The sequence below is a fragment of the Eschrichtius robustus genome, chromosome X (genome assembly GCF_028021215.1).
Source record: "Eschrichtius robustus isolate mEscRob2 chromosome X, mEscRob2.pri, whole genome shotgun sequence".
Taxonomy (NCBI): Eukaryota; Metazoa; Chordata; class Mammalia; order Artiodactyla; family Eschrichtiidae; genus Eschrichtius; species Eschrichtius robustus.
In genome coordinates, this window is record NC_090845.1 from 4546606 (window position 1) to 4573583 (window position 26978).

Below are 26978 nucleotides of genomic sequence, written 5' to 3' on the forward strand. Positions count from 1 at the left end.
CCTAACCCCCTCTTCCTAAATACCACCTATGGTTTGCATTCTCTCTTGTTGAAAAGTCAGCGGACCCAATTTTGTTCGGGTAGAAGTGTATCTAGTGGTATCTGTTTAAGAGCAGGGATACACCACCTGGGAAAATAAAGAGAATAGTAATGACCTCATGGGACCTTTTTATTTTATTTTTTTAATTTTTATTGGAGTATTGATGATTTACAATGTCGTGTTAGTTTCTGCTGTACAACAAAGCAAATTTGTTATACATATACATGTATCCACTCTTTTTTTAGATTCTTTCCCCATATAGGTCATGACAGAGTATTGAGTAGAGTTCCCTGTGCTATACGGTAGGTCCTTATTAGTTATCTATTTTATATACAGTAGTGTGTATATGTCAATCCCAATCTCCCAATTTATCCCTACCCCAACCCTGGTAACCATGAGCTGGTTTTCTACATCTGTGACTCTATTTCTGTTGTGTAGATAAGTTCATTTGTACCCTTTTTTAAGATTTCACATATAAGCGATATCCTATGATATCTGTCTGTCTCTCTGACTTACTTCATTCAGTATGACCATCTCTAGGTCCACCCTTGTTGCTGCAAATGGCATGATTTCATTCTTTTTTAACCTCATGGGATCTTTGCAAGAATGAAGTAGGATAATACACGCAAATGTTGGGGAAAGTTCTTGGAAGTTACACAGTGGATGATGAGGATGGTATTACCCTTATTAGAGCAGTCACTGGAGAAAGACGTTAGCCAGTTTTTGCATCCCCAAGTCCAATCAACTCTGTGCCTGGGACAAGAAAACATTTATGTGTCTGCAGAGACACAGGGTTTTCATGAACAGCTGTCAACTCACCCTACGTCGTGCAACTTGCTGAGGACCTCTCACTCTGCTTTCTCTAACTGATACTAAGCTTCCTCTCACATTTGGGCACTTAACTGAATCAGAACGTGTGGCTTCCGTGGCCCAGAACTTCACCATCAACACTGCAGAGGATGCTATGCTACTGTTAACAGTAATACACACTGGGCACCTCTACATCCTCCAGGACCTCTGTGGTTGTAAGCCCAATGCTCTGACTAATCAGAAAAGGGATATAAAAACCCTGACATTTTAGAATTCTTTTACCTAAAAAAGATCCAGATGGATATCAACCACTGAGGCAACAAATCTTCATGGTTATCCACGTGGCTCTGGAACTGGATTCTGTAATAGGGAAGAACAAAACTGACTCCATATTAGATCTGTTCCTTTTCCTTTTCCTTTTGTGCTTTGTCGCCTGTGCTTAGTCACACTGGCTCTGCACCTTTTGTAAAAGAATGTTGCCTCTAGCCTGAAATATACAGGAGAGCCATTCTCAGGGCTCTGACCTTTTAAAGGTGTAACTTTAAATGTGTAACTTTCCATTCATATAGAGATAAAAAGTTGCAGAGCAGAGAATACCATGTGTCTCGCTGGAGGTTTACAGGACCATCTCGACCTGACCTGTGTGGACAGCTGCAAGGGCAAAGGATTCCAGCACCAAGAAGTTTGCAGCAACTAAGCATGCCCCTCCCTCACCTTGTCTTCAAAAATGCTTTACTGAAACCCTTCGGGAAGTTTAGGGTTTTGGGGCTCAAGCTACCCATCTCCTTGCATGGCCATGCAATAAATCTTGCTCTGCTCCAAACTCTGATGTTTCACTTTGTTTGGTGTCACTGTGCATCAGGCACACAAACTTGCGTTCAGTGACACTTCCAACCGTATCTCCAAAGATTACTAGCCAGGTGGTCAGCAAGAATGCACTAAGCCCTCTGAGCCTTGCTGTACTGTTTGGTAGAGGGAAGAAAGTAGCATCTTTTCTTTATTTTGGTCTTGCGTAATGAATGGGCATCACAAGCAAAGATCTTTACAATAGGATTGAGGGAAAGAGTAGGAACCATCATTATAATGATTGCTCTTAGTGTTATATGGTGACGAAACCCCCAAGGCAGTAGATTTCCCTATTTAGATTTAACTATGTATCATAACCTCCAAGAAGGTGGAAAACATCACAAGAAATAAACCCTTTTCCCTAAATCATTTAAGTATAACAGCAAGGAAGAGTCATCCTAAAGAGGTTGGTTTAATCTGGCTGTTATAGAATATAAACTCTAATGTTCTAATGTATTGATTTGGAATATACTTAAATATTGCAACTTACAGATCCTAAAAAGCTTTTATATCAAGAATTCTGTAATAGTTATTGATGAGTGGAAGGTTTTGGGCCTTTTGTTTTTGCTTTAACCTTTTTGCAATTCATTGGAATCTTTCTCTAAAAAATAGATACATATTTTGGAAATTCTTTTTTATTACTGTGTTATTTTTAGTAAATCATGTTAATAAGAGTAGGATATTTTTCACTCTTATCTACGTAACCAAACACCTCTAGTAATGAGGCAGGCTGGGACCTGGGACCCTTTATAGGAGGGCTTGCACCTGGACAACTGTCTCCTCCAGCAATAGATACAAAGAAACTATAAGGGACTAAAAATAACTGCATGCCTGTGCAGTTGGGGCAAATTATGGACAACAAGATACAAAAAGACCAAAAACCCAACTGCCACTTCTGAGAAGCTGGGAGCAAAAGCAGGGTCCTGTGTATGATCCCTGCGCAAAGGGCACCACCAAGGGGGTGGGCAGACCCCCTAAGCCACCCTCTGGATCCACCCTCCCTACCCTCACCCCATATAAGGAACCAGCTCATTCCCCCCCCATATAAGGAACCAGCTCATCCCCCCCCCCCCATTACTCATTCTCTCCCTCATGCTGCAGCAGGAGCCCCAGTAAGCCTTCCCTGAATTCCTCATCTAACCTCTTATCAATTTCTATTGATTAAATAGTCCAAGAACCCAGATCATTATCAATACAATTTGTTTATGGCCAATAAACAGTATAGTCAGCAAAATTTCTTCCTTCCGACCGTTTCTTCTCTTTAGGTCAGACAGACAATTCTAAGACCAAAGATCAATTCTGCTTTGGAATACAGTGTGGTAACTACACACATATATTCTTCACGCCCCTTCACAGGTATTCTACGAGTTTATGTGATGGATGGGACATATGGGTTGCGTCTGAAGAGCTAACCGTCACAACTTGGCAGGCATTACGCATTTTTTACATATTGAGTGCTGACTCATATCATATGTAAGGATACCTCAGCGGAGGTCTGATCTAGGGAAATTGCCTGCCACAGCAAGCCAGGATCTTACCTATGAAATGCCTTCCACATGAATCCCCTTACTTCTGAGCCAGAAAATGTACTAAACCTTGCTTTTTAACCCCAGCAAGATTTATGTTGCAAACATAAATCAGCAAGAGCCTTTAGCCATGCAGACGTTACCCAGTGAACTGTATAAACCAAATGAAATGGGGAGAAAAGAAAACAGAGCCTACAGTTAATATAGAACCAGCAGAAATACGTGGGGTTCACTTAACATAGTTCACTTAAGAAACGGCATAATTTATCATTTGCAGCAACATGGATGGACCTAGACATGATCATACTAAGTGAAGTAAGTCAGACAGAGATAAATATCATATGATATCGCTTATATGCACAATCTAAAATATGACACAAATGAGCTTACTTACAAAACAGAAACAGACTCATAGGTATAGAAAACACACTTACGGTTACCAAAGGAGAAAGGGGGAAAGGGATAAATTAGGAGTTTGGGATTAACAGATACACACTACTATATATAAAATAGGTAAACAACAAGGACCTACTGTATAGCACAGGGAGTATATTCAATATTTTGAAATAAACCATAATGGAAAAGAATATGAAAAAGAATATATATACACACACACACATATATAGTTATATATATGTATATACATATATATGTATGTATATATAACTGAAGCACTGTGCTGTACACCTGAAACTAACACAACATTGTAAATCAACTCTACTTCATTAAAAAATAAATAAATTTTAAAAAAGAAAGGCATAATTTAAAATTGCTTTTTATTATGCTTAGAAAGAGGCAGGCCACATTCATGAAAAGAGAGTCCCAAATTTCTTACAGAAAATTGCTGATTCACGGATCACAATCATAGTTTTGAGAAGATTTTCACCTGCAGGATGAGAGCCCTGAGGAAAGGCAGAGCGTCTGGGTGCAGATCTGAGAACACTGAAGGGAAAAGCATTGCATTCGGGGGTAAAAAACCCCACCCCAAACCATTTTCAGAACCCAGCAGAATGACCTGATCCTGGAAGCTGTCTGAGAGTCTTGGCTTTTAAATATTAAACCCACTACCTGTATGTTGAGGTAAACACCAAGTCCTGCCAGAGCCCTTGGGAAGGCAAACTGGTTACTAATTCAACTTAGGACAAGCCAAAACCCTATGAACGAAATTAAGGACAAATCCAAGATGCAATACATTAGGTTCTATTTTCTTATAGTGGAAGCTGTTAGATTTTCTTTTTTTTAATCTTATTTTAAGGCAAAGGCAAATTTCACACCATGGACACTCACTTAAAGGATGTGGGACATATAAAATTAATTGGTTAAGGAACTTGTAAGGAACCACTAGGAACAGTCTGTTTATTTGCTGCATTGAGCTGGAAGTGTCCTAAAATCAGGGAGAACCTGCCATCAGTTGCCTGTTTCTAACCAGCCTGGCACGTGCGTGGTATGAACTCAACAGGAATTTGTGTTAAGTGCATGAATGGAGACTTAAAAAATTAAATATTTTTTTAAACCTGGACTATTGTCTTGCACACCAAAAGTATACACACAAAAACACCTTTACTGACAATGAATTGCTGTCTTTCTTTTGGATTCATATTCACTCAAAATGCAAATAAATACACTTAAATTATAAAATTGATGGAATAAAAAGATAACACTTGTTACAATGGGCTACATGTTTCTCAAACTGGATACTGTCTATTTACATGAGACCAAAAGTATCCCTAGGCAAAAAGAGAGGGCAGGATTTTAGGCACATGTACTCCTAGAAATACTACAAGGTACACTGAGGAAATGAAAACAGCAGTGTTTCATTTGATGTGAAGGGTGGGACAGGAAATGGAAGACAGGGAGGAGGGGGCAAAGATACGCTTTTCTTTTTCTGTCACTCAACATCAAGCCAATTGGTTTGTTCTTTCTGGTTCAGCAGGGTTTGGGTTTTTAAAAGAGGAATCTCGGGTTACCAAAGGGAAAAGGTGAGGGGGAGGGATAAATTAGGAGTTTGGGATTAACAGATACACACTACTACATATAAAATAGATAATCAACAAGGACCTACTGTATACACAGGGAACTCTACTCAATACTCCGTAATAACCTATAATGGAAAACAATCTGAAAAACAATGAATATATGTATACATATAACTGAATCACTGTGCTGTACACCTGAAACTAACACAATATTGTAAATCAACTATACTCCAATGTAAAATAAAAATTAAATTAAAAAACGAAACAGGAATCTCTTGGGGCCCATAAGGCACGTGGCTTACACACTCAGGGGTGTCTTCCCCCATTCTTTTAGGTTCCACCACCTTTTACACGAAAACACACCCTTTTTAGATATTAGACAACCCTGATGGTCATTTTCTGCACAGATTTCAATGTTTCATGTCCCTGAAGATTTAAAGAATACAGCTGTTTGAGGATGACTGTAGCCAGACAAGAAGAAGGTCAAGAGGAAGTATCAAGATGTAACTAGATGTTTCAGGATTTATATTAGATGCTGCCACGGTCAGGTCAAGATTGCGATTTGGCAAATATGGCATTTGGATCAAGGGTGTCAAGTTACCAGAACCACTCGATGTCACAAAGACTGAAATAACAACTGAGCAGTCTTCTAAAATTACATTTTACTTTCGAACTACCTAAACACTTAAAAACTTTTTTTAAAACAATTACTTCGCAAGAAGTATACTGGAAACTTGAAGGAGAAGCTATGGTGGAGATCCTGTAAAGATGCACATACCCGCATTTTCTCACAATGTGATATATCAATATTTTGGTGTGCTGCATTTGTGACTAAAATGAGTCCCCCGCCCCCCCAAAAATGGTCAGGTGATATTGATACATTTCTTGGACCTTTAAGGTCATGTTAACAAATGGCTGAAGTCACACGGCATACCCGTTATATGAGTGTCCAGAGTCCTAGGTGTTGTAAAGGCATTTGAGATGGTGCACCTCTAAGCAGTGTTCCCTGTCTTCCTGAACAGGGTAGCATTTATGGTCTGACTTGGAGCCCTCATTCCACAGCTCTTGGACATCTTCAGCGCCCAGCCTTGGGCAGTTCTCCTGGGAAAGGTCCTTGCATGGTTCTCAAGCCCACAGGTTAATAAGGATAAGAAAATGACAGGTTTAAGGGATGGGAATAGGGCCACCCTTTGGTCTCTCATTGTAGTGTGGGGAAAGACAAGTGAAGGAAGATTTCCACTGGCTGGAGAAGCAACAGAAAATAAGCACCAACACTAAATGTCCAGTAACAATTTTACTAATGAAAATCATCTTTCCACTAAGAGTCCCAAATTTTATTACAACCCAAGCAAAAGTAAATAACATCTCGGCATTTGGCTCAAAGCCTGAATAATTTGGGGGTTATGAAGAATGCATTAAGAAATGGTAGAAAACTACACCAAAATGGGATCTCAAAAGACTTAATCATTCTGAAAACATATTTACCTTCCCAAATGAATTTTATTTGAACCCTGTCCTATTTTATTCACCTCTTTTTAGCATGGGGCTTAAGCATGCCTTTGTAACTAGAAATCATAGGGCATTAACAAATAACGAGCAAATTTAATTTCCCTTCTCTTTGTTAACTCATCATTTTAACAGGTTACAATACAAACAGAAATGAATGACCACTGACTACCAAAAAGATGAGTTGAAATTCTTTCCCTTAAAGAATATTCCTTATTTTTAAAATAATCACTAAGAATGCCGCTGCATTTCTTTTCTTCAGAAACAGCAACAAGTATTCCATTGGCATATATTGGTAAATATTTAAAATCACTACTTTAGCAACTGGTTTTGTTATTTCTGAAGGAATTAAAGTGGGAGGTGAACAGTGGTAAATGCAAATCATAAGTGGTTAATTTTTTCCTCAAACTCTGAATGATTTACATTTATATGGACCCTAAACATTACATAAATTAAAACAATACTTGCTAACAAAACAGTGGAGGCAAATGCAAAATAAAACACGCAGATACGAGCCCAAGATCCCTGTAACTAGTATGCTTATAACATGTAATTGCTGAATGGATACATATAACATTCTCTCTTTTCCACAAGTTTGCAGTTTTAGGGAAATTTCTTAAAAGGAGGTCTTTACCTGGTCAAAAGCATAGAATTAGCAACTCAAGTTCGCTCTGAATTCAAGTTGAGACACTGGGGTTGTAAAAGGTCAAGTTCGGCCCCGTAATAAAATGTGGTGTGTGCTGCCATGTCCTGTTGGTTTGCTGTTTGGTTTGTTTATATGCTCCTTTTAAGAACTGGCTTCAAACTGGACTCCTTTTACACAGTTTTATAGAGGGGAGCTCAGTGAGGCATGTGCCAGCTTCAAACTTTTTGTCTTGTACCGAGGTGAAATTTACGTGACACAAAATTAACCATTTTAATGCACACGATGCAGTAGACACCAGAGGTCCCTATTTCAGCTCAATTCAACCCTGACCTCAGGCAGTCTCATCTGCCCTCTGTTAACAGAACAGACACCTCTGAATCATAAGTCTCCATCTGTACTTTTCTTCTATTACTTCTCTTGTTACATTTTAACTTTCATGGAGATTTGGGCTTGAGACTCAAAGTCTAAGTGGATCCCATACCTAGTTATTCCAAGGGGATAGAGAATCAGTGAACGAAATATTGCTAAACATGGATAAGGAACTGCAATTTCATGTCCTGGTTCAGTAAGATGAATCCATGAACACTAATGACAGGTGGAAGTAAGGCAGGTATCACCTTACCTGTCACGTACCCGTAAGTGACTCACCTGGCAAGCACCAGTGCTGCAGTGCGGAATGCTAACATCAGGAAATACTTCTCTGCTGGTTGGTGAAATGTTGCTGCCCGGAGCCCTGAGAAAGGTTTCCTGCTTGCTGCCCCTCCTATAAGACCACCCCCCATCTCCTCCACGATCCAGAAACCCAAAATGTTATAACTCCTGGCTCACTAAGTCAGGACTCTGATACAGAGCCTACCATCCGAAAGAACTGATGGATGGGTTGGTAGATTGGTGAACCTACTGTCTTCTGCATTAAATATTTTGATCCTACTTTTTAGGTACTATGCACATCACAGATCTCTTTACTACATTGGTTTAGTGATTACTCATTTTGAGTTGTTGTGATCTTTATTTCCCACAGAAGGATAGGAAAGTTCCCACATTTGAACTTCAAACAGATGGCCTCAGGATAAATGATAAAAGGCTAGTGCTACTAACTTTACACCATTGATGTCTTCAAAAGTTAATAGACAGAAATCCCACTGCAAATTCAAGAAATACTAAATTCCAATGACTAATAATACATGTGTACAGCTCCACCTCTATCTTAAAATGTTTAATGTTCTCTAAATTTATACGTGTGCCAAAACTTTTATTTCCCAATAGTATACCTTAAAAGTTCTCATACAAGGAAAAAAAATGTAACTATGAGGTGACAGATGTTAACTAAACTGACGGTATTAAACATTTTGCAACACAGACAAATACCAAATTGTCCTGTTATACACCTAAAAGGAATATAATGTTACTTGTCAATTATATCTCAATAAAACTGGAAAATAACTCTCTCAGAGTAAAGAAGCTCTCCATGTAAATTAATTAAGGAAGGAAGATTAATGAATTGGGCCAGTCGTATCAAACACTACTAGCAATCTTGCCCACACTACCGCCTTATATTGAAACCAATCATTTGGCCAATCTGGAGAAAAGAAGAGTATAATGGTTGGCCAAAAGGAAAGGAAGTTTATTTCCATTCAAATGAATCTCTCCCAACAACCACCATCCCCAATTCAGGAATATATATCTTTGCTTCGCAAGTAGGATTCTCTGGAAGTATCCTAGGAAATTTTCTTTTAAAATCTACAGTTAATTTCCTTATAATAGACACTTTTATTTTCACTGGCCAAAGAGTCTGCTGGTAAAGCAATAAGATGAGGTCACCTTTCGGAAAAAAACATCACCCCTCTGTGAACAGTGGGCTAAGGTCTCATGGGCTTTAGGCATCTTTGTTCCCCATCTTGTCCTGTTATCCATCCTCTAAGTTGGACCTCACCAGTGTGCAGGTCCCACCACCAGTGAGGGTTACGCCGGCATCCATGAATCAGAGAGCAAGGGTACCAAATTCTTCGACAATACCTGGTTAAGTCTCTGTGCAAGAAACAATCACTCACCTGTGTCTAAAACCAGAAAAGAGTGTTCAATGATCTCTTTGAAGTAACAGGGAGTAAGAGTAAAAATAAAAAGTAAATAACACCACCTCACAAATCCTGGACTCCAGCAAACCAAAGCTGCTCTAAAGGGCAGTGTGTAAAGCCACTGAATTTGAAATGTAACGGCGAGGCATTAGAAGAAGGTCGCTCATTTTTTGAAAAGTCCAGGAGTCACTTTAAAACTTGAGATGTATTTAAAATCCCTTCTTAAAAACCCACATGAATCTTCTCTGTTAATTTTTAGGCGCCTCCACTTAGAGATGGCTTGTGCCCACTTTGCAACTCCCAGATAGGGCATCAAGGAGCATTTGTAATTGGATTTCATAAGAGAGGGAAAATGTGGAGAGAAAAACAGCACAGCAACAGTTTTTGCTTTACATTTACAGCTTCGTAATTTAAGAAGAAGACGTGAGATACGGCCCTATGCATGGCTGGAACAAAGGCATATGTTCTGTAGCCAATGAGGAAGAACGCTTTTGCTTCTTTTAAAACTAGTACGGAAGTTTTAAAGGTTCAGAATGATCATAATTGTTTGAAATACCCATGCAAAGAGTTGAAGAAAAAAAATCTCTATTAGACACCTCTACTGTTTTGGTTTGTTTTTATAACTGTCAAAATCTGATAAAAATATAAAGATACGCAGATTTAAAATACTGTTTAAAACCTTCAGTTTTCATTCAAGGTCAAATGCACGCCACCAGCAAAACTGTCTCCATTCAAGCTAACCTACATGGAATGAAAATAAATCCTCCGCTGATGACACTAGCATCAGTACATGTTTCAAGGAAAATGAAACCTTTAGTATTTGCGAAAAAGCAACAGCTGCAGAAGTGGAAATAAACACGATTTCCATAAAATTAGGATGTTGGATGTTGACAACTAGGAGTTCACTCATTCTGCAATTAAAAAAAAAAAAAATGTTGAAGTTAATATACTCTCTCCTTTGTGAATGAGATTTCATTTCGCAATGTGAAGGCCAGAACACTGCCGGGAGAAATCATCCAGAAGATGTTTATTATCTGGTAAACTCTCAGTAGACAAAGACAATGTGAGCTATGACCCCAGCCAGCAAGGAGCTAAGAAATCGGTTACAGGAAGTAAACATCATGCACATGAAGAAACAAAACCATACAGAACGGAGTGTGGATTTTTCGGTACAAAACGAGAATGCCATCGTGCCCCTTCGCTCTCAGAGAAGGGAAGTACAAATCAGGTAACTCGTTCTCAACCGGGTTGATGCTTCCCACCCACTCCGCACCAGGGCACTCTTGGCAACATCTGGAGCCATTTTTGGTTGTCATGACTGTGGGCTGTGAGGTGTTACTGGCATTCTAGAGGGCAGAGGTCAGGGATGCTGTTCATATCCCACAGTGTACAAGAGAAACCCTCCACAAAGAAGAGACACCCATCCTAAATGTCAATAGTGCAGAGGTCCAGAATCCACGAAATCGACAATACACTTAGAATTAGAGGTCATTTCTTTCCCCAGAACCAGAAGTTAAACAAACAGACAAACAAAATCCTCAAAAATACTAGCAAACCAAGTCCAGCAGCATATAAAGTGGATTATACACCGTGACCAAGTGGGGATTTACTGCAGGATGCAAAGGCAGTTTAATAGTCAAAAATTGATTAATGTAATATAGCAAGAGAAAAAAGAACAAAAACCACATGACAATGCTTTAAAAAATTAACTGAAAAGGGATCTGGTCTAAAACAAGATCTAAAACTGTACAACTCTTAGAAAAAAATATAGGAATTTAAAGTGGTGAGCGCTCAGGTTAGGTGAAGACTTCGTATAAGCAACACAAAGAGCAAAGGCAGAAAGAGAAAAGAGATAAATTGAACTTCATCGAAATGAAAAACATTTGTGTTGCAAAGGGCACCATCCAAAAAGTGGGAAGAAAACAAAATGAGAGTAAATATTTGCAAGTCCTGTATCTGCTAAGGAACATGTGTCCAGAACGCGCCATTTAAAAAACAAGCAAACAAACATAAAAACCCTCTTAACTCAATACTAAAAAGGTAAATACCCCACTGAAACGAGGGGAAAGAATATGAGTACACATTTCTCCAGGGAAGATATACGAATGGCCATTACTCACATGAAAAGATACTCAACGTCATTAGCCATCAGGGAAATGCACATCAAAAATGGCACCACTTTATACCCACTAGGATGGCTGTAGTCAAAAAGACGGACAAGAATCGGTGTTGGTAAGGATGTGGAGAAATTAGAACCCTTATGCTGGTGGGAACGTAAAATAGTGCAGCCACTTTAGGAAAGAATTTGGAAGGTACTTAGCTGATTAAACAGCTTTATCGTATGACCCAGCAATCTTACTCCTAGGTTTGTACCCAAGAGAAGAGAATACATGTATCCCCACAAAAAACTTGTACATGGATGTTCATAGCATTTTATTCATAATCTCCAAAAAGTGGATACAAACCAAATACAAATCAGAAGACGAATGGCTAAAGAAAACATGCTATATCCATGCAATGGAATAAATATTTGGCCATAAAAAATAACCAAGTACTGATATATGCTACAACGTGGATGGATCTTGAAAACACCATGTTCAGTGAAAGATGTCAGACACAAAAGAGCACACAGCATATGACTCCCTTTGTATGAAATACCCAGTAAAGGCAGATCCATAGGGAGAGAGTAGATTAATGGTTGCCTAAGTCTTTGGAGACTGAGAAGAATGAATATTGGGTTTCTCCTTGGAGTGATGAAAACATTCAAAAATTAGGGGGTGTTGATGGTGGTACAACTTTGTGAATATACTAAAGGCCATGGAACTGTACACTTTAAAGGCACAACATGGTACATAAACTATTTTAAATAAAGGACACAGACAGTGAAAGGTGGGAGCGGAGACGAACCAGTGGGTCATTTACAAGAAGATGAAGAAAAATGAGGATGCAGCAAAGGTCACTGAAAGAATCCGGACTGTCCTAGAAAAGGCTTACAATGTATGAGTGGCCCTCAGGAGAACCTGTTGATGAACTATGATTAAAATGGAGGAAGTTAGCTAACTAGAGATAAAGGGGGGAGAAATAGATAAATACGACGCAAATAAATATAACTAAAAAGGTGGACAGCATGGGGAAAAAAGAAATGTAGAAGTGGATAAGGCCATTTGCACAAGATTCTTTTTTGGAAAGATGTGAACTCTTATGCCTGGTTTAACAAAGAAGTATTACAGGAAAAGATGGGTGATATTTCTACATGGTATTATAAGTTTATGTTATAAAGAAGGGACAAGAGGATATATATATGTATATGCACATATATCTCTCTATATATATCATAAATATACCTATCTCTCTACATATATGTCTCTCTATATATCATATATATATACCTATCTCTATTTATCTCTATAATATATATACACCTATCTCTATGTGTATCTTTATATAATATATACCTACCTCTCTCTCTATATCTACATATTTTATATATATATATATACCTATCTCTATATCAATATCTATCTATCTATCTGTCATATGCCTAAGAAAAAGCACAACTGAGTCATCTAAACCATTATTAAGATATATTAGTAAAGTTATAGCAGCCACTTTGAGAGACAGAAAACATTTCTCAATCCAAACTGGAAACAATTCTTCATTCCAAAATTGTTTTCCCAACTCCGGTACAAATCTTAGGTGTCTTTGGTAGAATTGGTAGTGTTTCTCTGGGAGATGATCTCATACCTCCGTCCATAGTGAAATGTGTATCTTTATAATAATGCATGTATTCAAGCTGCCTGTTGGTGACTAGACCCACTGCACAGGACACAGCCTTTTCCCCCATAATATCGGAGCCTAGAATAAAAGCCTGAATACAACAAAAACCAGTGCCTGCAGTCTCAAATAATTAAAGGGATCAAGAGTCTTGCAATTGATTTATTTGCATGAAGACCCCAGCTCATCCATGTCTAATGGCTGTTATGTCAGAGGAATGTTGCATTTACCATTCTAAAATAGTTCTGATTTTTTTATACTGAGAATTGCACACTTCTTTCCAAAGAGCTATTATTATTATTTTTTTTTAATCAAAGGAAAAACTGCCCTACCCATTAGATGGGACTTACCCAATCCATATGTTACTATGTAATCTTATTTGAAAAATACATTTTACATCGTTAAATGCACGGTGTATCTGCCGTTTCTGCATTACGTTTTGATCCCTAAGACATTCACTTTGATCCTTATGTCCCCAAGGACTTATTTTCATAAAGCCCATGACTGATTGATGTACGATTGGACAAAACCAGGAGAGTTATATTAGAACAGAATATGCCCTTTGCGGTATCACTGCCGTGGTGAGTGTGGACATGTGCATATTCATTCCATGCTTCCTGTAAAACATGCAATCCATACTCTCAGGCAAATGTGTGGGGAAAGAAAAGAAAAATGATCTGCAGGCCACAATTTGTATAGTCCTGGAGTGTTTCAGCCTCTGTGGGCTTTAAAAGTCCCACTCTGATTGCCTTTTAGAGATTTTTCAATGATCTGACTTGGAAGGATTAATTCCTTGAATACGGCTAGGGAAGGAAGAAAAGGTACATAGAAGAATGCAGGTATTTCTCTTTCAGGCACTGTTTAGCAACCATTTATCTGATGGAATGATTGCCAGAGACTTAATATCCAGCTCACCCCAATCAAGCTGATGTATCTTGGCTCTTAAATTCAATACTCCTTCTTGGAACTTTCCAGTTCCTCCACTGCCCCATACTAAAAGCGCCCATCACACCTTTCCTTTCATTTGGAGTGATGTTTATGTGTGTTACTCCCCATGAAGACAGACACCACTTTGTCCTAATCAATGAAACATGATCAACGCTTCTTTTGCTAGGCGAGAAGCAAAATGAGGAAAGCACACAAAGCAGAGAAAGAGGTTTTTCTTCCATGTAGAATGGATCGTCTTAAGAGACTCTGTTTGGGATGTAAATACGTCCAGGAAAAGAGCATTTTAAAACAATGTGTACCCCGTGTGATTATTACTGACATGACACCTTGGGATCAATTAACTGGAAAATACGTACGTATTAAATATAATAAGAGTATCCGAGCATCAAGTGCATCGGGGCATTGTGATTTTGCCAGAAATGGCTATGCACGTACAAGTAACAGGCCAACCTCTCTTAAGAAATTCTGAATCGTTCATAAAGAGATCAAGGAAATTCTCTGTCATAAGGCACATGCTGGTCAATAATTTTGTGCATTTGAGATTGAAAAAAAAAGTCTTTTCTGCCTCCTCATCACCACCCCGCATCCTTTCACATTGTCTTGATTTGCTGCAGACTTTTACTTTCCTCTGTGGCCCTCTGTCACCTCACAGCGAGGGACCCTCTTTGTTCCGTTGCTCATATCAACCTTTGCATAAAAGGCATCTGTCTCATGTCAGGGTCTTTATTCCACCGCAGTGGCTTCCATATCTACCCCCCGCCGTTGTGCCTGCAAAATCCCAGAGGCAAGAGGGATCATCCACAACCAAGCCAATTCCTTAATTACAGAACAAATCAAATTAATGCAATGGGCATTTTTAGCCACCAGGAGGCAGAAGAGGAAAACCCAAGTAAATGATCATTGATACAAAACCTGGCTATGATGTTTTTGTCCAGAGTTCTGGTTCTTATCAACACACGAGCAACAACAGAGACCAGATAACAGCATTTCCGAATGAGTATTAAATGCACAGAGAGCTACTGATGAAGATGATGAAAGACATTGGGGGGGGGGCAGGGCAAGGGGGAAGCATCTTGTTTATTTTCTTTTCTGCATAACTTTAGGATCAGGGAAGCTATGCCAACCCTCCTTTCCCCCATGCACTGTGTCCATCCTATGACTGTGTTATCTAGGGGATATACCTCCCTCTAACCCTCAGTCCGTCTTGAGCCACATCAGGGAGCTTTGCAGAAATGAGTCCAGGAGCCTGTTGCCAGGCTGGCCGATCACCTCCCCTGCCCACCACAGAGGGTCTTATTCTAAGGGCTTTCAATCTTTCCTCCCACCCTCTTTCCGTTCTGGGGTTGTGACTGGTCCCACATCAAGTGTCTGGCCTCTGCCCCCCATTTTCTCACACTTCTCCCAAACTTCCTGTACTTTTCCACTTTATCTTTTCCCTCAGTGCAATACTTCATCCTTCCTCTCTACCCATTTAGCTTCTTACAGCATTCTTCTATCCCTAAACAATGCGCAGTTTCTCTCTGAGGATGGATAAAGGAAGCTTTTCCCGGTCACAAATCTGATCAGGGGAAATCTGAGCAGAGAGTGAAGAGGATAGACTTAGGGGGTAGCATGGAGATCCTTGAAAGGAAAGATGATTTTTTTTTCTTTATAGATACCTTGATGAGAACTTTTGACTTGATAAGGAAGATGTGTTCCATGAGTAATTTAAAAGAAAATCCGACCCAATCAAAAAATGGGCAGAAGACCTAAACAGACATTTCTCCAAAGAAGACATAACAGATGGCCAAGAGGCACATGAAAAGATGCTCAACATCACTAATTATCAGAGAAATGCAAATCAAAACTACAATGAGGTAGCACCTCACACCGGTCAGAACGGCCATCACCAAAAAGTCTACAAACAATAAACGCTGGAGAGGATGTGGAGAAAAGGGAACCCTCCTGCACTGTTGGTGGGAATGTAAATTGATACAGCCACTGTGGAGAACAGTATGGAGGTTCCGCAAAAAACTAAAAATAGAACTACCATATGATCCAGAAATGCCACTCCTGGGCATATACCTTGAGAAAACCGTAATTCAAAAAGATACACGCACCCCAATGTTCACTGCAGCACTACTGACAATGGCCAAGACATGGAAACAACCTAAATGCCCATAGACAGATGAATGGATGAGAAGATGTAGTGTGTATACACACACACACACACACACACACACAATGTGATAGTACTCAGCCATAAAAAAGAATGAAATAATGCCATTTGCAGTGACATGGATGGACCTAGAGATGGTCATACTGAGTGAAGTAAGTCAGACAGAGAAAGACAAATATCATATGATATCACTCATATATGAAATCTAAAAACATGGTACGAATGAACTTATTGACAAAACAGAAATAAGAGTCACAAATGTAGAAAACAAACTTATGGTTACTGAGGGATTAGGGTGGAGGGACGAATTGGGACATTGGGATTGACATATACACACTACTATATATAAAATAGATAACTAATAAGAACCTACTGAAGAGCACAGAGAACTCTACTCACTACTCTGTAATGACCTATATGGGAATAAAATCTAAAAAAGAGTGGATATATGTGTATGTATAACTGATTCACTTTGCTGTACAGCAGAAACTAACACAACATTGTAAATCAGCTACACGCCAATAAAAATTAATTAAAAAAAAAGAAAATCTGTAGTAAAAGATAAAAACAAAGAAAAGAAAGAAAAAAAAAAAAGGATTCTTAGGGGAAAAAATGGTGAAAGTACCAAATAGTAAACATCTTTAACTCCCAAGTGAAAGAGAAATGTAAATCGGAAATTGACATTTTTCAGCAGAGGTACGTAAGGCATGTTAGAATCACTAAATACCCCTGATGTAAACTGCTTGTGCCCACATGGAATTCAGATCATAGCTCTTTGAAGGCAGGTATCAAGCCTCTCCTCCAATGATTCCGGACCCCTTTTATGAATGGAATCTGACATGGAACAGCAATATATCAAACAGGTAAAGGTGAAACTTCTCTGGCTGATGTCAAAGGGCTTCCTCCAAATGCCAGCCCACCCACCTTCCATTTCAATGGAGACTAAGACCCCGCAAAGGAGACCAGAATGCCACGTGGCCACACCATTACAGCATGCACAGAGCTCAAACCATGTGCCTTTCATTCAAATGCTCTTCCTGCTGTGCGTTTATTTCAAACCATTTCCATCTGACATTTAAAGTTATGACACCAATGGACGAAAGTAGTCTTACGCAATTAATAACCTTAAAGAGAAAGGCAACTTCAGCAACACCATTACACAACCTTCCCTGAGATAAAAACTTTGAGGGCGGCTCATTTTTCACTTTTTGAAAAATGAGTAGGTCTTTCTGACGCTTTTTTAATCCTTGAAAAAGTCAGTTATATAAACCTATGGACAACATTTCAAAAGACTATAAGATACCTGTCAGGTGAGAAATCCACTGAAGTTGAAATGGGAGGGAAGGGGATAGGGCACAACCTCTAAAAGAATGACATAGCCCTTAAGGATTTGACATAAACTGATTAGAATCAATTAGATCCAAGATGGCGGAAGACTTGACTTCCAGTGGACCTTGAGCCTCATTAAATGCCCACTGTAATACATTAGCATCTAAATGACATACCTATAGGCGCCAGGACAGTTCCGAGGCCAACTATAAAGGGCCAAAAAGTCAGTGGTGGCCCAATTCCTGGAAATCTCCACCCCCTCCCCAAAATACTTGGACTAATCCTCCCATTCATTAGCCTATGAAACTACCCAGCCCATAAAAACTAACCACCCCATATTTCGCGGCCTCTCGCTTTCTGAGATGGCCCACACTCTGTGGAGGGTGCTTCTCCCAAGGCTGTTCTCGCCTTTTGAGACAGACCGCGTTCTGTCTATGGAATGTGTATCTCTCTAAATAAATCCACTTCTTACCCATCCCTTTGTCTCTCACTGAATTCTTTCTGCGACGAGACATAAAGAACCTGAGCTTCGTTCAGTTCTGAGACCAGGTGTGTGATCTCAATCAAAAGACAGTGGGTTCAAGTCCCAACCTGGGTTCTGGCCGGGTTTGAGTCCCGGCCCATGGGTTCAAGTCCCAGTCTGGGTTGTGCGGTTTCAAAGTCATTCTCTGGGTCAATGGTCTTAATTCCATTTATTGGCCACAGACAGCAACAAGGCAACAGGATGGGCGTAAGAGGTTAGACACCTGACTAGCTGATAAAGTCTTAGATCTCCTGTGTCTGAGAGCTTTGACTTTACAAATGCCATCGTTGGGGCCAATACCACATCACCATGCACCATAGTAGACCATCAGTGATGATCTGATGAAAATGCATCAGCGATGAAGGACCCGCTTTGAGGAACATAAAAATACGGTGTAAGCATCGAATCGCAATTTTGTATCTAGATCAACCACAGGCACATCTGACGTTTTGTGCGATTAGAGAAGCTGAATCTGATATGAAGATTTGCACTCTGTTTCCTAAGGTAGTTCACCTAATTCATACTGTTAGACCAGGGTTCCAATCCCGGCTCTAATCCCTACAACCTGTACCACTGTGAGTCTATCCCATCACCTCTGAGCCTTTGTTTCCCCAAAAGTAAGATAAGGGAACCCTTCCAAGGGAGTGTGTGAGGATTAAATGAAGGAGCATCTACAACGTCCAGTGATGGCCACACCACAGGCTCTCCATGAGTTTGGTGCTAAAGCATACAGATAAGATTGTTTCAAAGCAAAGTAGTTTAAAGCCCGCATGAGGCATCAAGTCACAGGATAACCAAAAAGGTAATACCCTCTCAGCTAACCTAAAATCAGCATTTGAATGGAGGTCTAATTAACCAACTGAAGATGCAAATTAGAGACGATTAATGAAGGAAAGCAAAGGTAAGAGCCACCCATAAATAAATTCCAGGTATTTCCAACAATAAGCCTCAGCGAGGAGATTCCTCTTATACAGCAATGGTCTCTGAACAATCATCATGAAGAAAAATAGAGGCAGATTTGATAGAACTCAAGTTTTAGCTATGTATGCTTTCCTAATGGCAAAGGTATACAGCAGGACAAGTAGGAAATATGCTTTAAAAAGAGATCTCCTTTGAAAATAAATGGACCACCAGTTTGTTCATTAGACCTTGTGTGGGTATGAATAATTACTTTATAGCTGTGATGGTACATCCCAGTTTGCCTGGAATAATCCCAGTTTATTAAGAGCATTATTAAAAATTTTCAAAGTGTCCTGGATTAGATAATAAATTACATGCTCAACGGCTAGCAAGGTTCTGTGATGCAGTTCTGATTAAAGAAAATATGCACTGTTCAAAAAGCACGTGCGAAGATCCTGTCATCTGTCTCTTATTACGAGTGTCTTATCATCGCTTTTGTTTAATTAAGGTGGTTCCGTTTAGACGTCAGTATTTGACAGATATTACCGTTTTGGCCAGTCGCAATGTTTTTCAGTGGATCAACAGTGATGGTAATAAGATGTCCAAGGCTATTAATAACACTGGAAATTATCACCTGTCTGGGTTTACTGGCTCCTAGTTCTGGGCTATGAAACTTCACGTACGTAAACCCGTTGGACGTTTATATGGTACGTACAATAACCTTGCCAGAGAGAGGATGGGACCACCTTTTAGAGAGACTCAGAAAAAAATCAGCTGACTTTCTCAACGTCACAGCACAGACACCAAGTAGTTCATTTTTATCGCATTATAAAAATCCATGTTCTTTCCACGCCAGGCTCCTGCTTCCCTCTGACCATCATCCAACTTTCTAAACCCTTCTTTTGGGTAGGAAAACAGCATTTGTTACTCTGTAAAAGAACGGTAATCATCTCAAACAATGCTTTTCTATTCCTTGGGCAGAAAAATAGCATTTATGAATTTATTCCTTTTGAAAAAAAAACTAAAACACTATTTCAACATTTTGGTAAAAACATCTATTCCTATCAGAGTGCTAATGGAGACGATCATCACCGTGCATGCTGTACCATTTTACTGGATCCTTTTTAAAAATATCTGGATGCCAAGGGTCTGAAATATTTTTCGAGAGTGATACTAGTGATTTCCTGCAAGCAAAAAGTAAATGGCCACCGCACAGTCTTCCAGAGGACGGTAGCCCATGCAAGATCCCTGATAACAATAAACCAAGTCCCATTTAAAAAATCTCTATCGCCCTGTATAAGCAGCAAAGTTGGCACACTGCACTCCATCAGATAAAAAGGGGGTCTGTGGTGCTGGGCTTCACACTAACTCATTCGTGGAATGTAAATAGACCGGCCTGGAGATGCTAAATTGCTTCTTTTATTTCCATGCCATAACTCTCACAGCCCTCTGTTATCTTACCAAGATTTTTTTCTTTTTAACTCTCAGCAGCAAAAGGTAAAATTAAAATTGTTCAATGAGAAAAGTTCTAAAAGCAAGCTTTCGTTTTTCTTCTTTTCTTAAAAAAAAATGAAGGTGTGTATAATTCCCACAGTACTTTTCCAGATTCACAAATGGGCCAAATAGATAAGAGATCACTGTGTAAAGCTGCTTAATACCAGTTTGGCGTTAAACGGGGGAGAAAATCGGTTTCTTTTGAAATCTAACCTTTTAAGTCACATCACCACCACGTTGTGCAGGCAGGAGGACGCTTTGTTATTCCACTGAAGCAAAGACTCACCCAAAGCCCATTGCTTTGTTCAGAAAGCAGCGCCCCGACCTGGTGATGCCTCCAAGGGACGCCCACACTGCCCTCTTTGAAAGGGCGGCTAGCAGCAAGCCCTGGCCCGTGGCTTCCTTTGCCCACCTCTTCCTTAGAATGGACCTTTTGTAAAACATCAAGCAACAACATTTCCGGTTTCAAACACCAGTGGCCAAAGCAACTAGCCAGAGGCTTCTGAAAAACACTCAGGGAGGCATGCCATCCTCGCTGCGCAACACAAACGGAAATCATTCCCCAAAGATCTGGCTCCTAGCACCGACGAGAAAAGAAAAGGAAATAAAAACCACAAAACAAGAAGGCTCTAGACTCTGAGGCTTTTTGTTGTGTTTCATCTTAAAACCCTGAAACTTCCAGTACTTTATCGATGCTCCAAAACGCCCAACTTTGCAAACATCTGTGGGTGATGTGCATTCCTAAGTTAGAAGGTCATCTACAACCTATCCCCTTACTCCGGGGGTCTTCTATAGGTGAATGTTTTCAGTAGTGAATGCAATAAAATGCTCAAAACAAAATTAAAACATCAAGTTGAAAATAAAATATTCTTAGTGATACTTGCCTCTTTGGAGAAAACATTTCTTGTTTGAAACAGGTCCGTTGGTCCATTTTATTTTTCATACTTTTTACTATAACCATCCTGTGACATACAGATCTCATTCTCATAGCCACCCTGCTGTAAACTCAATTTTCTGCATCCTCTCAATGCATTTTTGCCTTGAAAACGAACGTTGTTGCACAGGCTACGGATATTATTCATGAACTGACCAAGAGCAGGCAAAACCACAGAAGAAGGTAAGCTTCAAAATATTAACTTCAAAACATGCTATTTTTTTTTTCCAACCCCCAGTTGGGGAAAAACGAATTTAACACCGAAACAACGGAGAGCTGCTCTTGAATTCCTATGCACTTGGCCAATGTCCTTTCATCATAAATCATAAAATTTACATAAAATGAAAAACCATCAAATTACAAAATTCAAATAGGAGTATTCCATCTCACGTAAATGCAACAGACAAGCAACTCTTCAAGATACAACAGACACAGACAACGCATTAAGGAATTAAGTAAAAGATTTTCCAACAAACGATTAACTGATTAACACACCTACAAAACCACAAAAGAAAGCTAATGTCTATGGCCATTATCTACCATTACCAAGTTATCACCTATTACCAAATGCGTTATCAGACACGTCTCCAAACTGTGTTCGTTCCACAGGGTTATGTCGGCTAAGCCCACAGAAAGAAAAGTGCTTTCAATAAAATATCATGTTCATTTGGTCACCTTGGAGGCTGCATTTGTTTGAGGCGGATCCTAGGAAATGAAATTCCTGGATTAAAAAGTGCAAACTTTAAAAAACAACAACAACAAAAAAAACAGACGGCGCTGCATGAACGTTAAGGGACAAATATATCTTGCAGCATGAAGTGAGCTCTGTGTAGTAGAGATTTCTAGGAATTAGAGTAACACAGTTGGAATCAACGAGCCCAAAACCAAAAGCAGAACTTCCTCATGGCCTCCTGTGCGGTGATCAGCAAGACGGAATCACTCACCTAGAATCCCCAGGCGGTAGTTAATTGTGATCACGATGACATTGCCGTAGCTCGCTAGGATACTGCCGTCAATCATGTTGCCTGTGCCCTCCATGTAAGACCCGCCGTGGATGTACACCATTACTGGCTTCTTAGTGTTCTGGTCATGGATGTCTGGAAAAGAAAGCCAAGTAAGGAAACACAATAAAACATCATGCTGATTAACCAATGCTAAATCAAGGGCAAAGGACGTGGGTGACTTTTCCTAGTTTAGATTGGAATCAATCGCATGGCCCTTTTTAAATTAGGTATGTTCTTGGTAAGATGGCCTAAGGAAAATGGTCAATGTTGTTATATTTTCTACTCATAGAAATGACGCAGGCATTGGAAGGAACGTGTATGCAGGTGTAGGTTTCTGTATGTATCTACAACACTAAAAATACAAGGATGGAGATGAAATACGTCTTCCCTAAAGAGTGCTCACACCCTAGAAGGGCATCTATTACAAAATATATTTTTATCATCTAAGTAAGTGTGAAATCAACGTCAAAATTATAATTTATTTTTACTGTAATTTCTATCTTCAGTCAAAGATGAGCTTATAGGTTCATTTTCAACTTAACAACGAGAACATAAAACTAGTAATGAAACCATAAGCTCTCAATACAGGGCACATGATGACAAAAAACAAATAAATGGTTAAAAATGGTCAACAGGACAGAAATGTGTAAAAACAAAACAAAATGTCCAAGCAAGTGTTTTTTCTCTAATTTACTGATTGCAGGAATATCCCAACTTAAGTGACAAAAAAAAAAAGAAAAAAAAAAAAAAGAGAGAGAGAGAGGAGAGCGGGAATAAAAATGGCACAAGATTCCGACCTCAAGATGAAAGTTTGGCAATGCTACATATTTCTACAGGGAATATAAACTCCCATTGTGATCTGCAACCACAGTACCCAGAGTCATTATTATTTTATTTAACAATGATGTGAAAATCCTATTTTGCAATGTTCTGTGACAACAGAAGTTTGGAGACCATATGTCCGTTTGTAGAGCCTACTTTCTGAAAAGTTGTGATTAAATAACTTGTTTGGTGTAAATCATTCCTTGGGCTTACCTTGAATGCTGAAGAATCCTGACCTCGATTCTAATGATTTCTGGATATTTATGTATGTATATACATATATATGTGTGTGTCATTTAAATATCTGTATATCAAAAGAAAACCAAATGTATCCATGTACATTTATTTTCATTTTTTCTTAAATAAAAACTTTTTTTCCCTAATTCATGGAGACACTTTTGAACTATCAGAAAGGAATTTTAAGGAAACAAACCACCCTTTGGATGGTGGCTACATAGAAAATGAATTACGATCATGATCTCAAAACAGGCTCCTGGGTGCCACCTTACAGCATCCAGAAGGCAAAAGAAACCCCGTGGTCACAGTCAAGTGCAGAAAAAAGTGTCAAGCTGCCCATGTGTCTGCAGATATTTAATCCGCCGCAGAACACTATTTTCTCCCGTAAAACTTAAATAGGAAGTAAAAATCATTTTTTAATCCTTCACTCATCATATGCTACGTGGAATTTTTAAATAAATCACTGCCCCTACAGGGGTCTGGCGTTTTACACTATCCACCCCTCTCTCTGGATTCTGATTTGCTGTGTTAGCCCTTATTTATGTTACCATTCTGCAGTAGGCTGCACGCTACTCCACTGTGGGAAAGGAAGAAGTTGAGATTTTGAGGGCTGCTTTACAGGGTTCCCTCAGAGAAAACGTTAGGTTAACAGCTCTTACCTCCGAGACACAAAGAACAAAGTTCTCATGAGGTTGAGGAAGAAATAACCAGATGCCAGATTCGTTCAAAGTTAAAAAAAAATCATCATAGTTTCTTGGTATGAGAGGAAAACTAGACGGCATGTTAACAGTAATAAAGCTGACTGGTGAGAACTGTGAAAACAGATCCTAACGATCAAAAGGGAATAATACACTGAAAAGCCAGAGAAGAGCAAGATGCAAATTAACACCCGTAGTTGGTTATACAGGGATACGGATAAAACTGCAGGTGTTCTGAGGCCTCACAAAGGAGAGGCTAGCTGCTGATTCAGGTGCAGGTATGATACTCCAAGGCCATCAGAAGAACTTTCTTAGAGGGTTATTAGAAGCAGGGAGAACCCTATGAACGCAGGTTAAAAAAAAAAAAATTAACTAACAGTAGTGTTGAGAGAACAGCGGGCATGAAAAAGCAACATTGGCAAAACTTCTTTTCTCGTAGAGCCACTGATTTACGAAAAAAATCAAAGAGGGCAGGCAAACCAAGCAAGTGACAAAAAGGGACTTTGAGGGCAGTTTTGCTTCCCAGCAAGGATAGCTCCCCACTGCACTTTAAACTGCCTTTCATCCAGAGAACCAAAGGTCCATCGAGGGCCTTCAACGTTTTAAGGTAAATAAACAGAGATCCATGCATTTTGCTACTCAGATGGGAAAAACATGTTTTCCCCCAGCTTACACAGCCTTAGAGCCAGCAAAGGCTGACTTTAAACATTTCTTTTTTTTTCTTTTCTTCTAAACCATTTATTCTGCTGAAGCAAGAGGATACAACGTGCTAATGATGGTTTAGATGTCATATTAGCTTCCATCTTTAAAAAAAATCACTTTACTTCTAGTGTATAATCTGTCAAACAATTTGAGATCCTTCAAGAAGAAACTCTCCACAGCAGCTAAACATTTTTTGGGGAAAAATGTTCTTAAAGCAGCTGTGGTGTGAAGACAAAGATGCATAGATCTAACTTTTTGACAAATTTCAATTCCATCCCTCTTTTTTTTTTCTTTAAAGTTGCTAAAAGGCAGTTCTGAAAGAAACATCTCTTTAAGACACTTTTTCATGTATTTTACTGTGAGCCAGAGAAGATTCTTTGAAAACCCTATTTTGGAATCAGTATGTTTGAAAAAAACAAAACAAAACAAAACAGCAAAAACAAACAAAAACGGAAATGCCAGCCCCCTGAAAAGTTCTACTGAGGTGTCTCACTGTGAAGAGAAGAAATTAAGAAGACCAAAGCTCCAAAATACAAAATTATGAAATAACATTCGGAAGGAAGAAAAGAAAGCATACATGCATGTTTTAAAATTTCATTTCCTCTTCTTGTGACCATGCCAAAAAAAAAAGAAAAAGAAAAAGAGTTTCCTTGTAAATGGCGTTTTGTTACTCACTTCATACTGAGAAACACTTATACATGTTCTCCCAGGTGATTTGCAGTCATCTACATGGTCATTAGGATTAAAAATGACAGTGGTTTCCAAACAAGAAGAAAATAAAGAAGCACACAAAAGTGTACTCACTTCAGATAAGGGAGGAAAAACAGGTTGAAATGAAAAAAAAAAAAAAAATAGAACGATAGATATAAAATCATGCACCAAGGTCGAGCTTTGAAAAAAAACAAAAAATACCTTCATCTTCACCACGGTCATTACTGGTTATATCATCAGCGTTTTTCTTTGTGTTGGCTCCTGGTGTCATATTGAGAAGGAAAATAAAGGGAAAAAAGACAATTCAAAAACAACAGGTTTGCAAAAAAGTCAGAAGAAAGAGAAATACTACCCAGTAAAAGAAAAAAAAATAATGTCATACAAAAAGTTGAAATCTGTTACATTTGGATTTCAAAAACATGAAATAGGGAGATGCAAAATGCATATAAACATAAATATGTCAAGAAGAACAAATTCAAAATGTTACTTGCAAAAAATATTAGATACTCTGTGAAAATGCAGTTTGGGGGTTAAAATGATATTACTGCAAAAAAAAAAAAACTAACGTGAGTTTAAAAAAAAGGAAAATTATTTTAAAAAGGGTTTCTCACATTTTATAAAGAAATGCATATGAAGTATTCAAATGTTCCTCTAGTTTTAACATGTTATAATCTAGATACATTTTTGAAATGTCACTGATACAGTTTGCTTAGGAAATTCCATAATGTAAGAAGAAACACATTTAAACAATAAACATGAAAGAACTTTAATCAAAATATCTTAAAACCAACATTAGTTTCATGCATAAGAACTTAAAAGCACAACATTCATAATGAAAATCAGAAATGTCGCTACTTTATTTAAATCATGAAGACTCACCTATCCCCAGTAGCTAGAGAATACTGCACATTATTTATTCCTTTTGTCTACTGTAAACAAACTACCACTTTCAATAAGTATTTCTGAAGTCAAGATAAAACAGTATAAATAATTTTTTTCTGTGTTTGAAACACTTATTAAATATTGCTTGAATGTTATTGCTATTTGTAAAAATAAATAAATAAATAAATGAAGTCACCTACCTGGATGACCTGCAACATAAACCACCTTGAAATTTCCATGTAGGCAAAATGAACAGAGGGTCCCTTAACCACGCCAAAAAAAAAAAAAAAAAAAAAAAAAAAAACGGAAAAAAGGTAAAAAACAAAACTCTCCTATGCTCTCTGTATGCAGTGTGCCATTTTGGTTTTTCTATTTTCCAGATACAAGAAGCTAAAACATTCAATACCACTTGAGTTGTTTAATTAGCTCAACTGCCTT

The 26978-nt window shown here is 38.7% G+C and overlaps 1 protein-coding gene across 3 annotated transcripts in view; it reads right to left on the reverse strand.

Annotated features, from left to right (window-relative positions):
* NLGN4X (neuroligin 4 X-linked) overlaps positions 1-26978 on the reverse strand; it is a 255121-nt gene that overhangs the window by 101855 nt on the left and 126288 nt on the right. For 2 of the 3 annotated variants that reach the window (XM_068533210.1, XM_068533209.1), the window contains exons 2-3: positions 25860-25919; positions 22429-22581 (exon numbers count right to left, since the gene is read on the reverse strand). In XM_068533210.1, the coding sequence (XP_068389311.1) occupies positions 22429-22581; positions 25860-25919 (213 nt within the window). The remainder of the gene's footprint in view (positions 1-22428; positions 22582-25859; positions 25920-26978) is intronic. The other variant, XM_068533211.1, reaches the window with a different exon arrangement.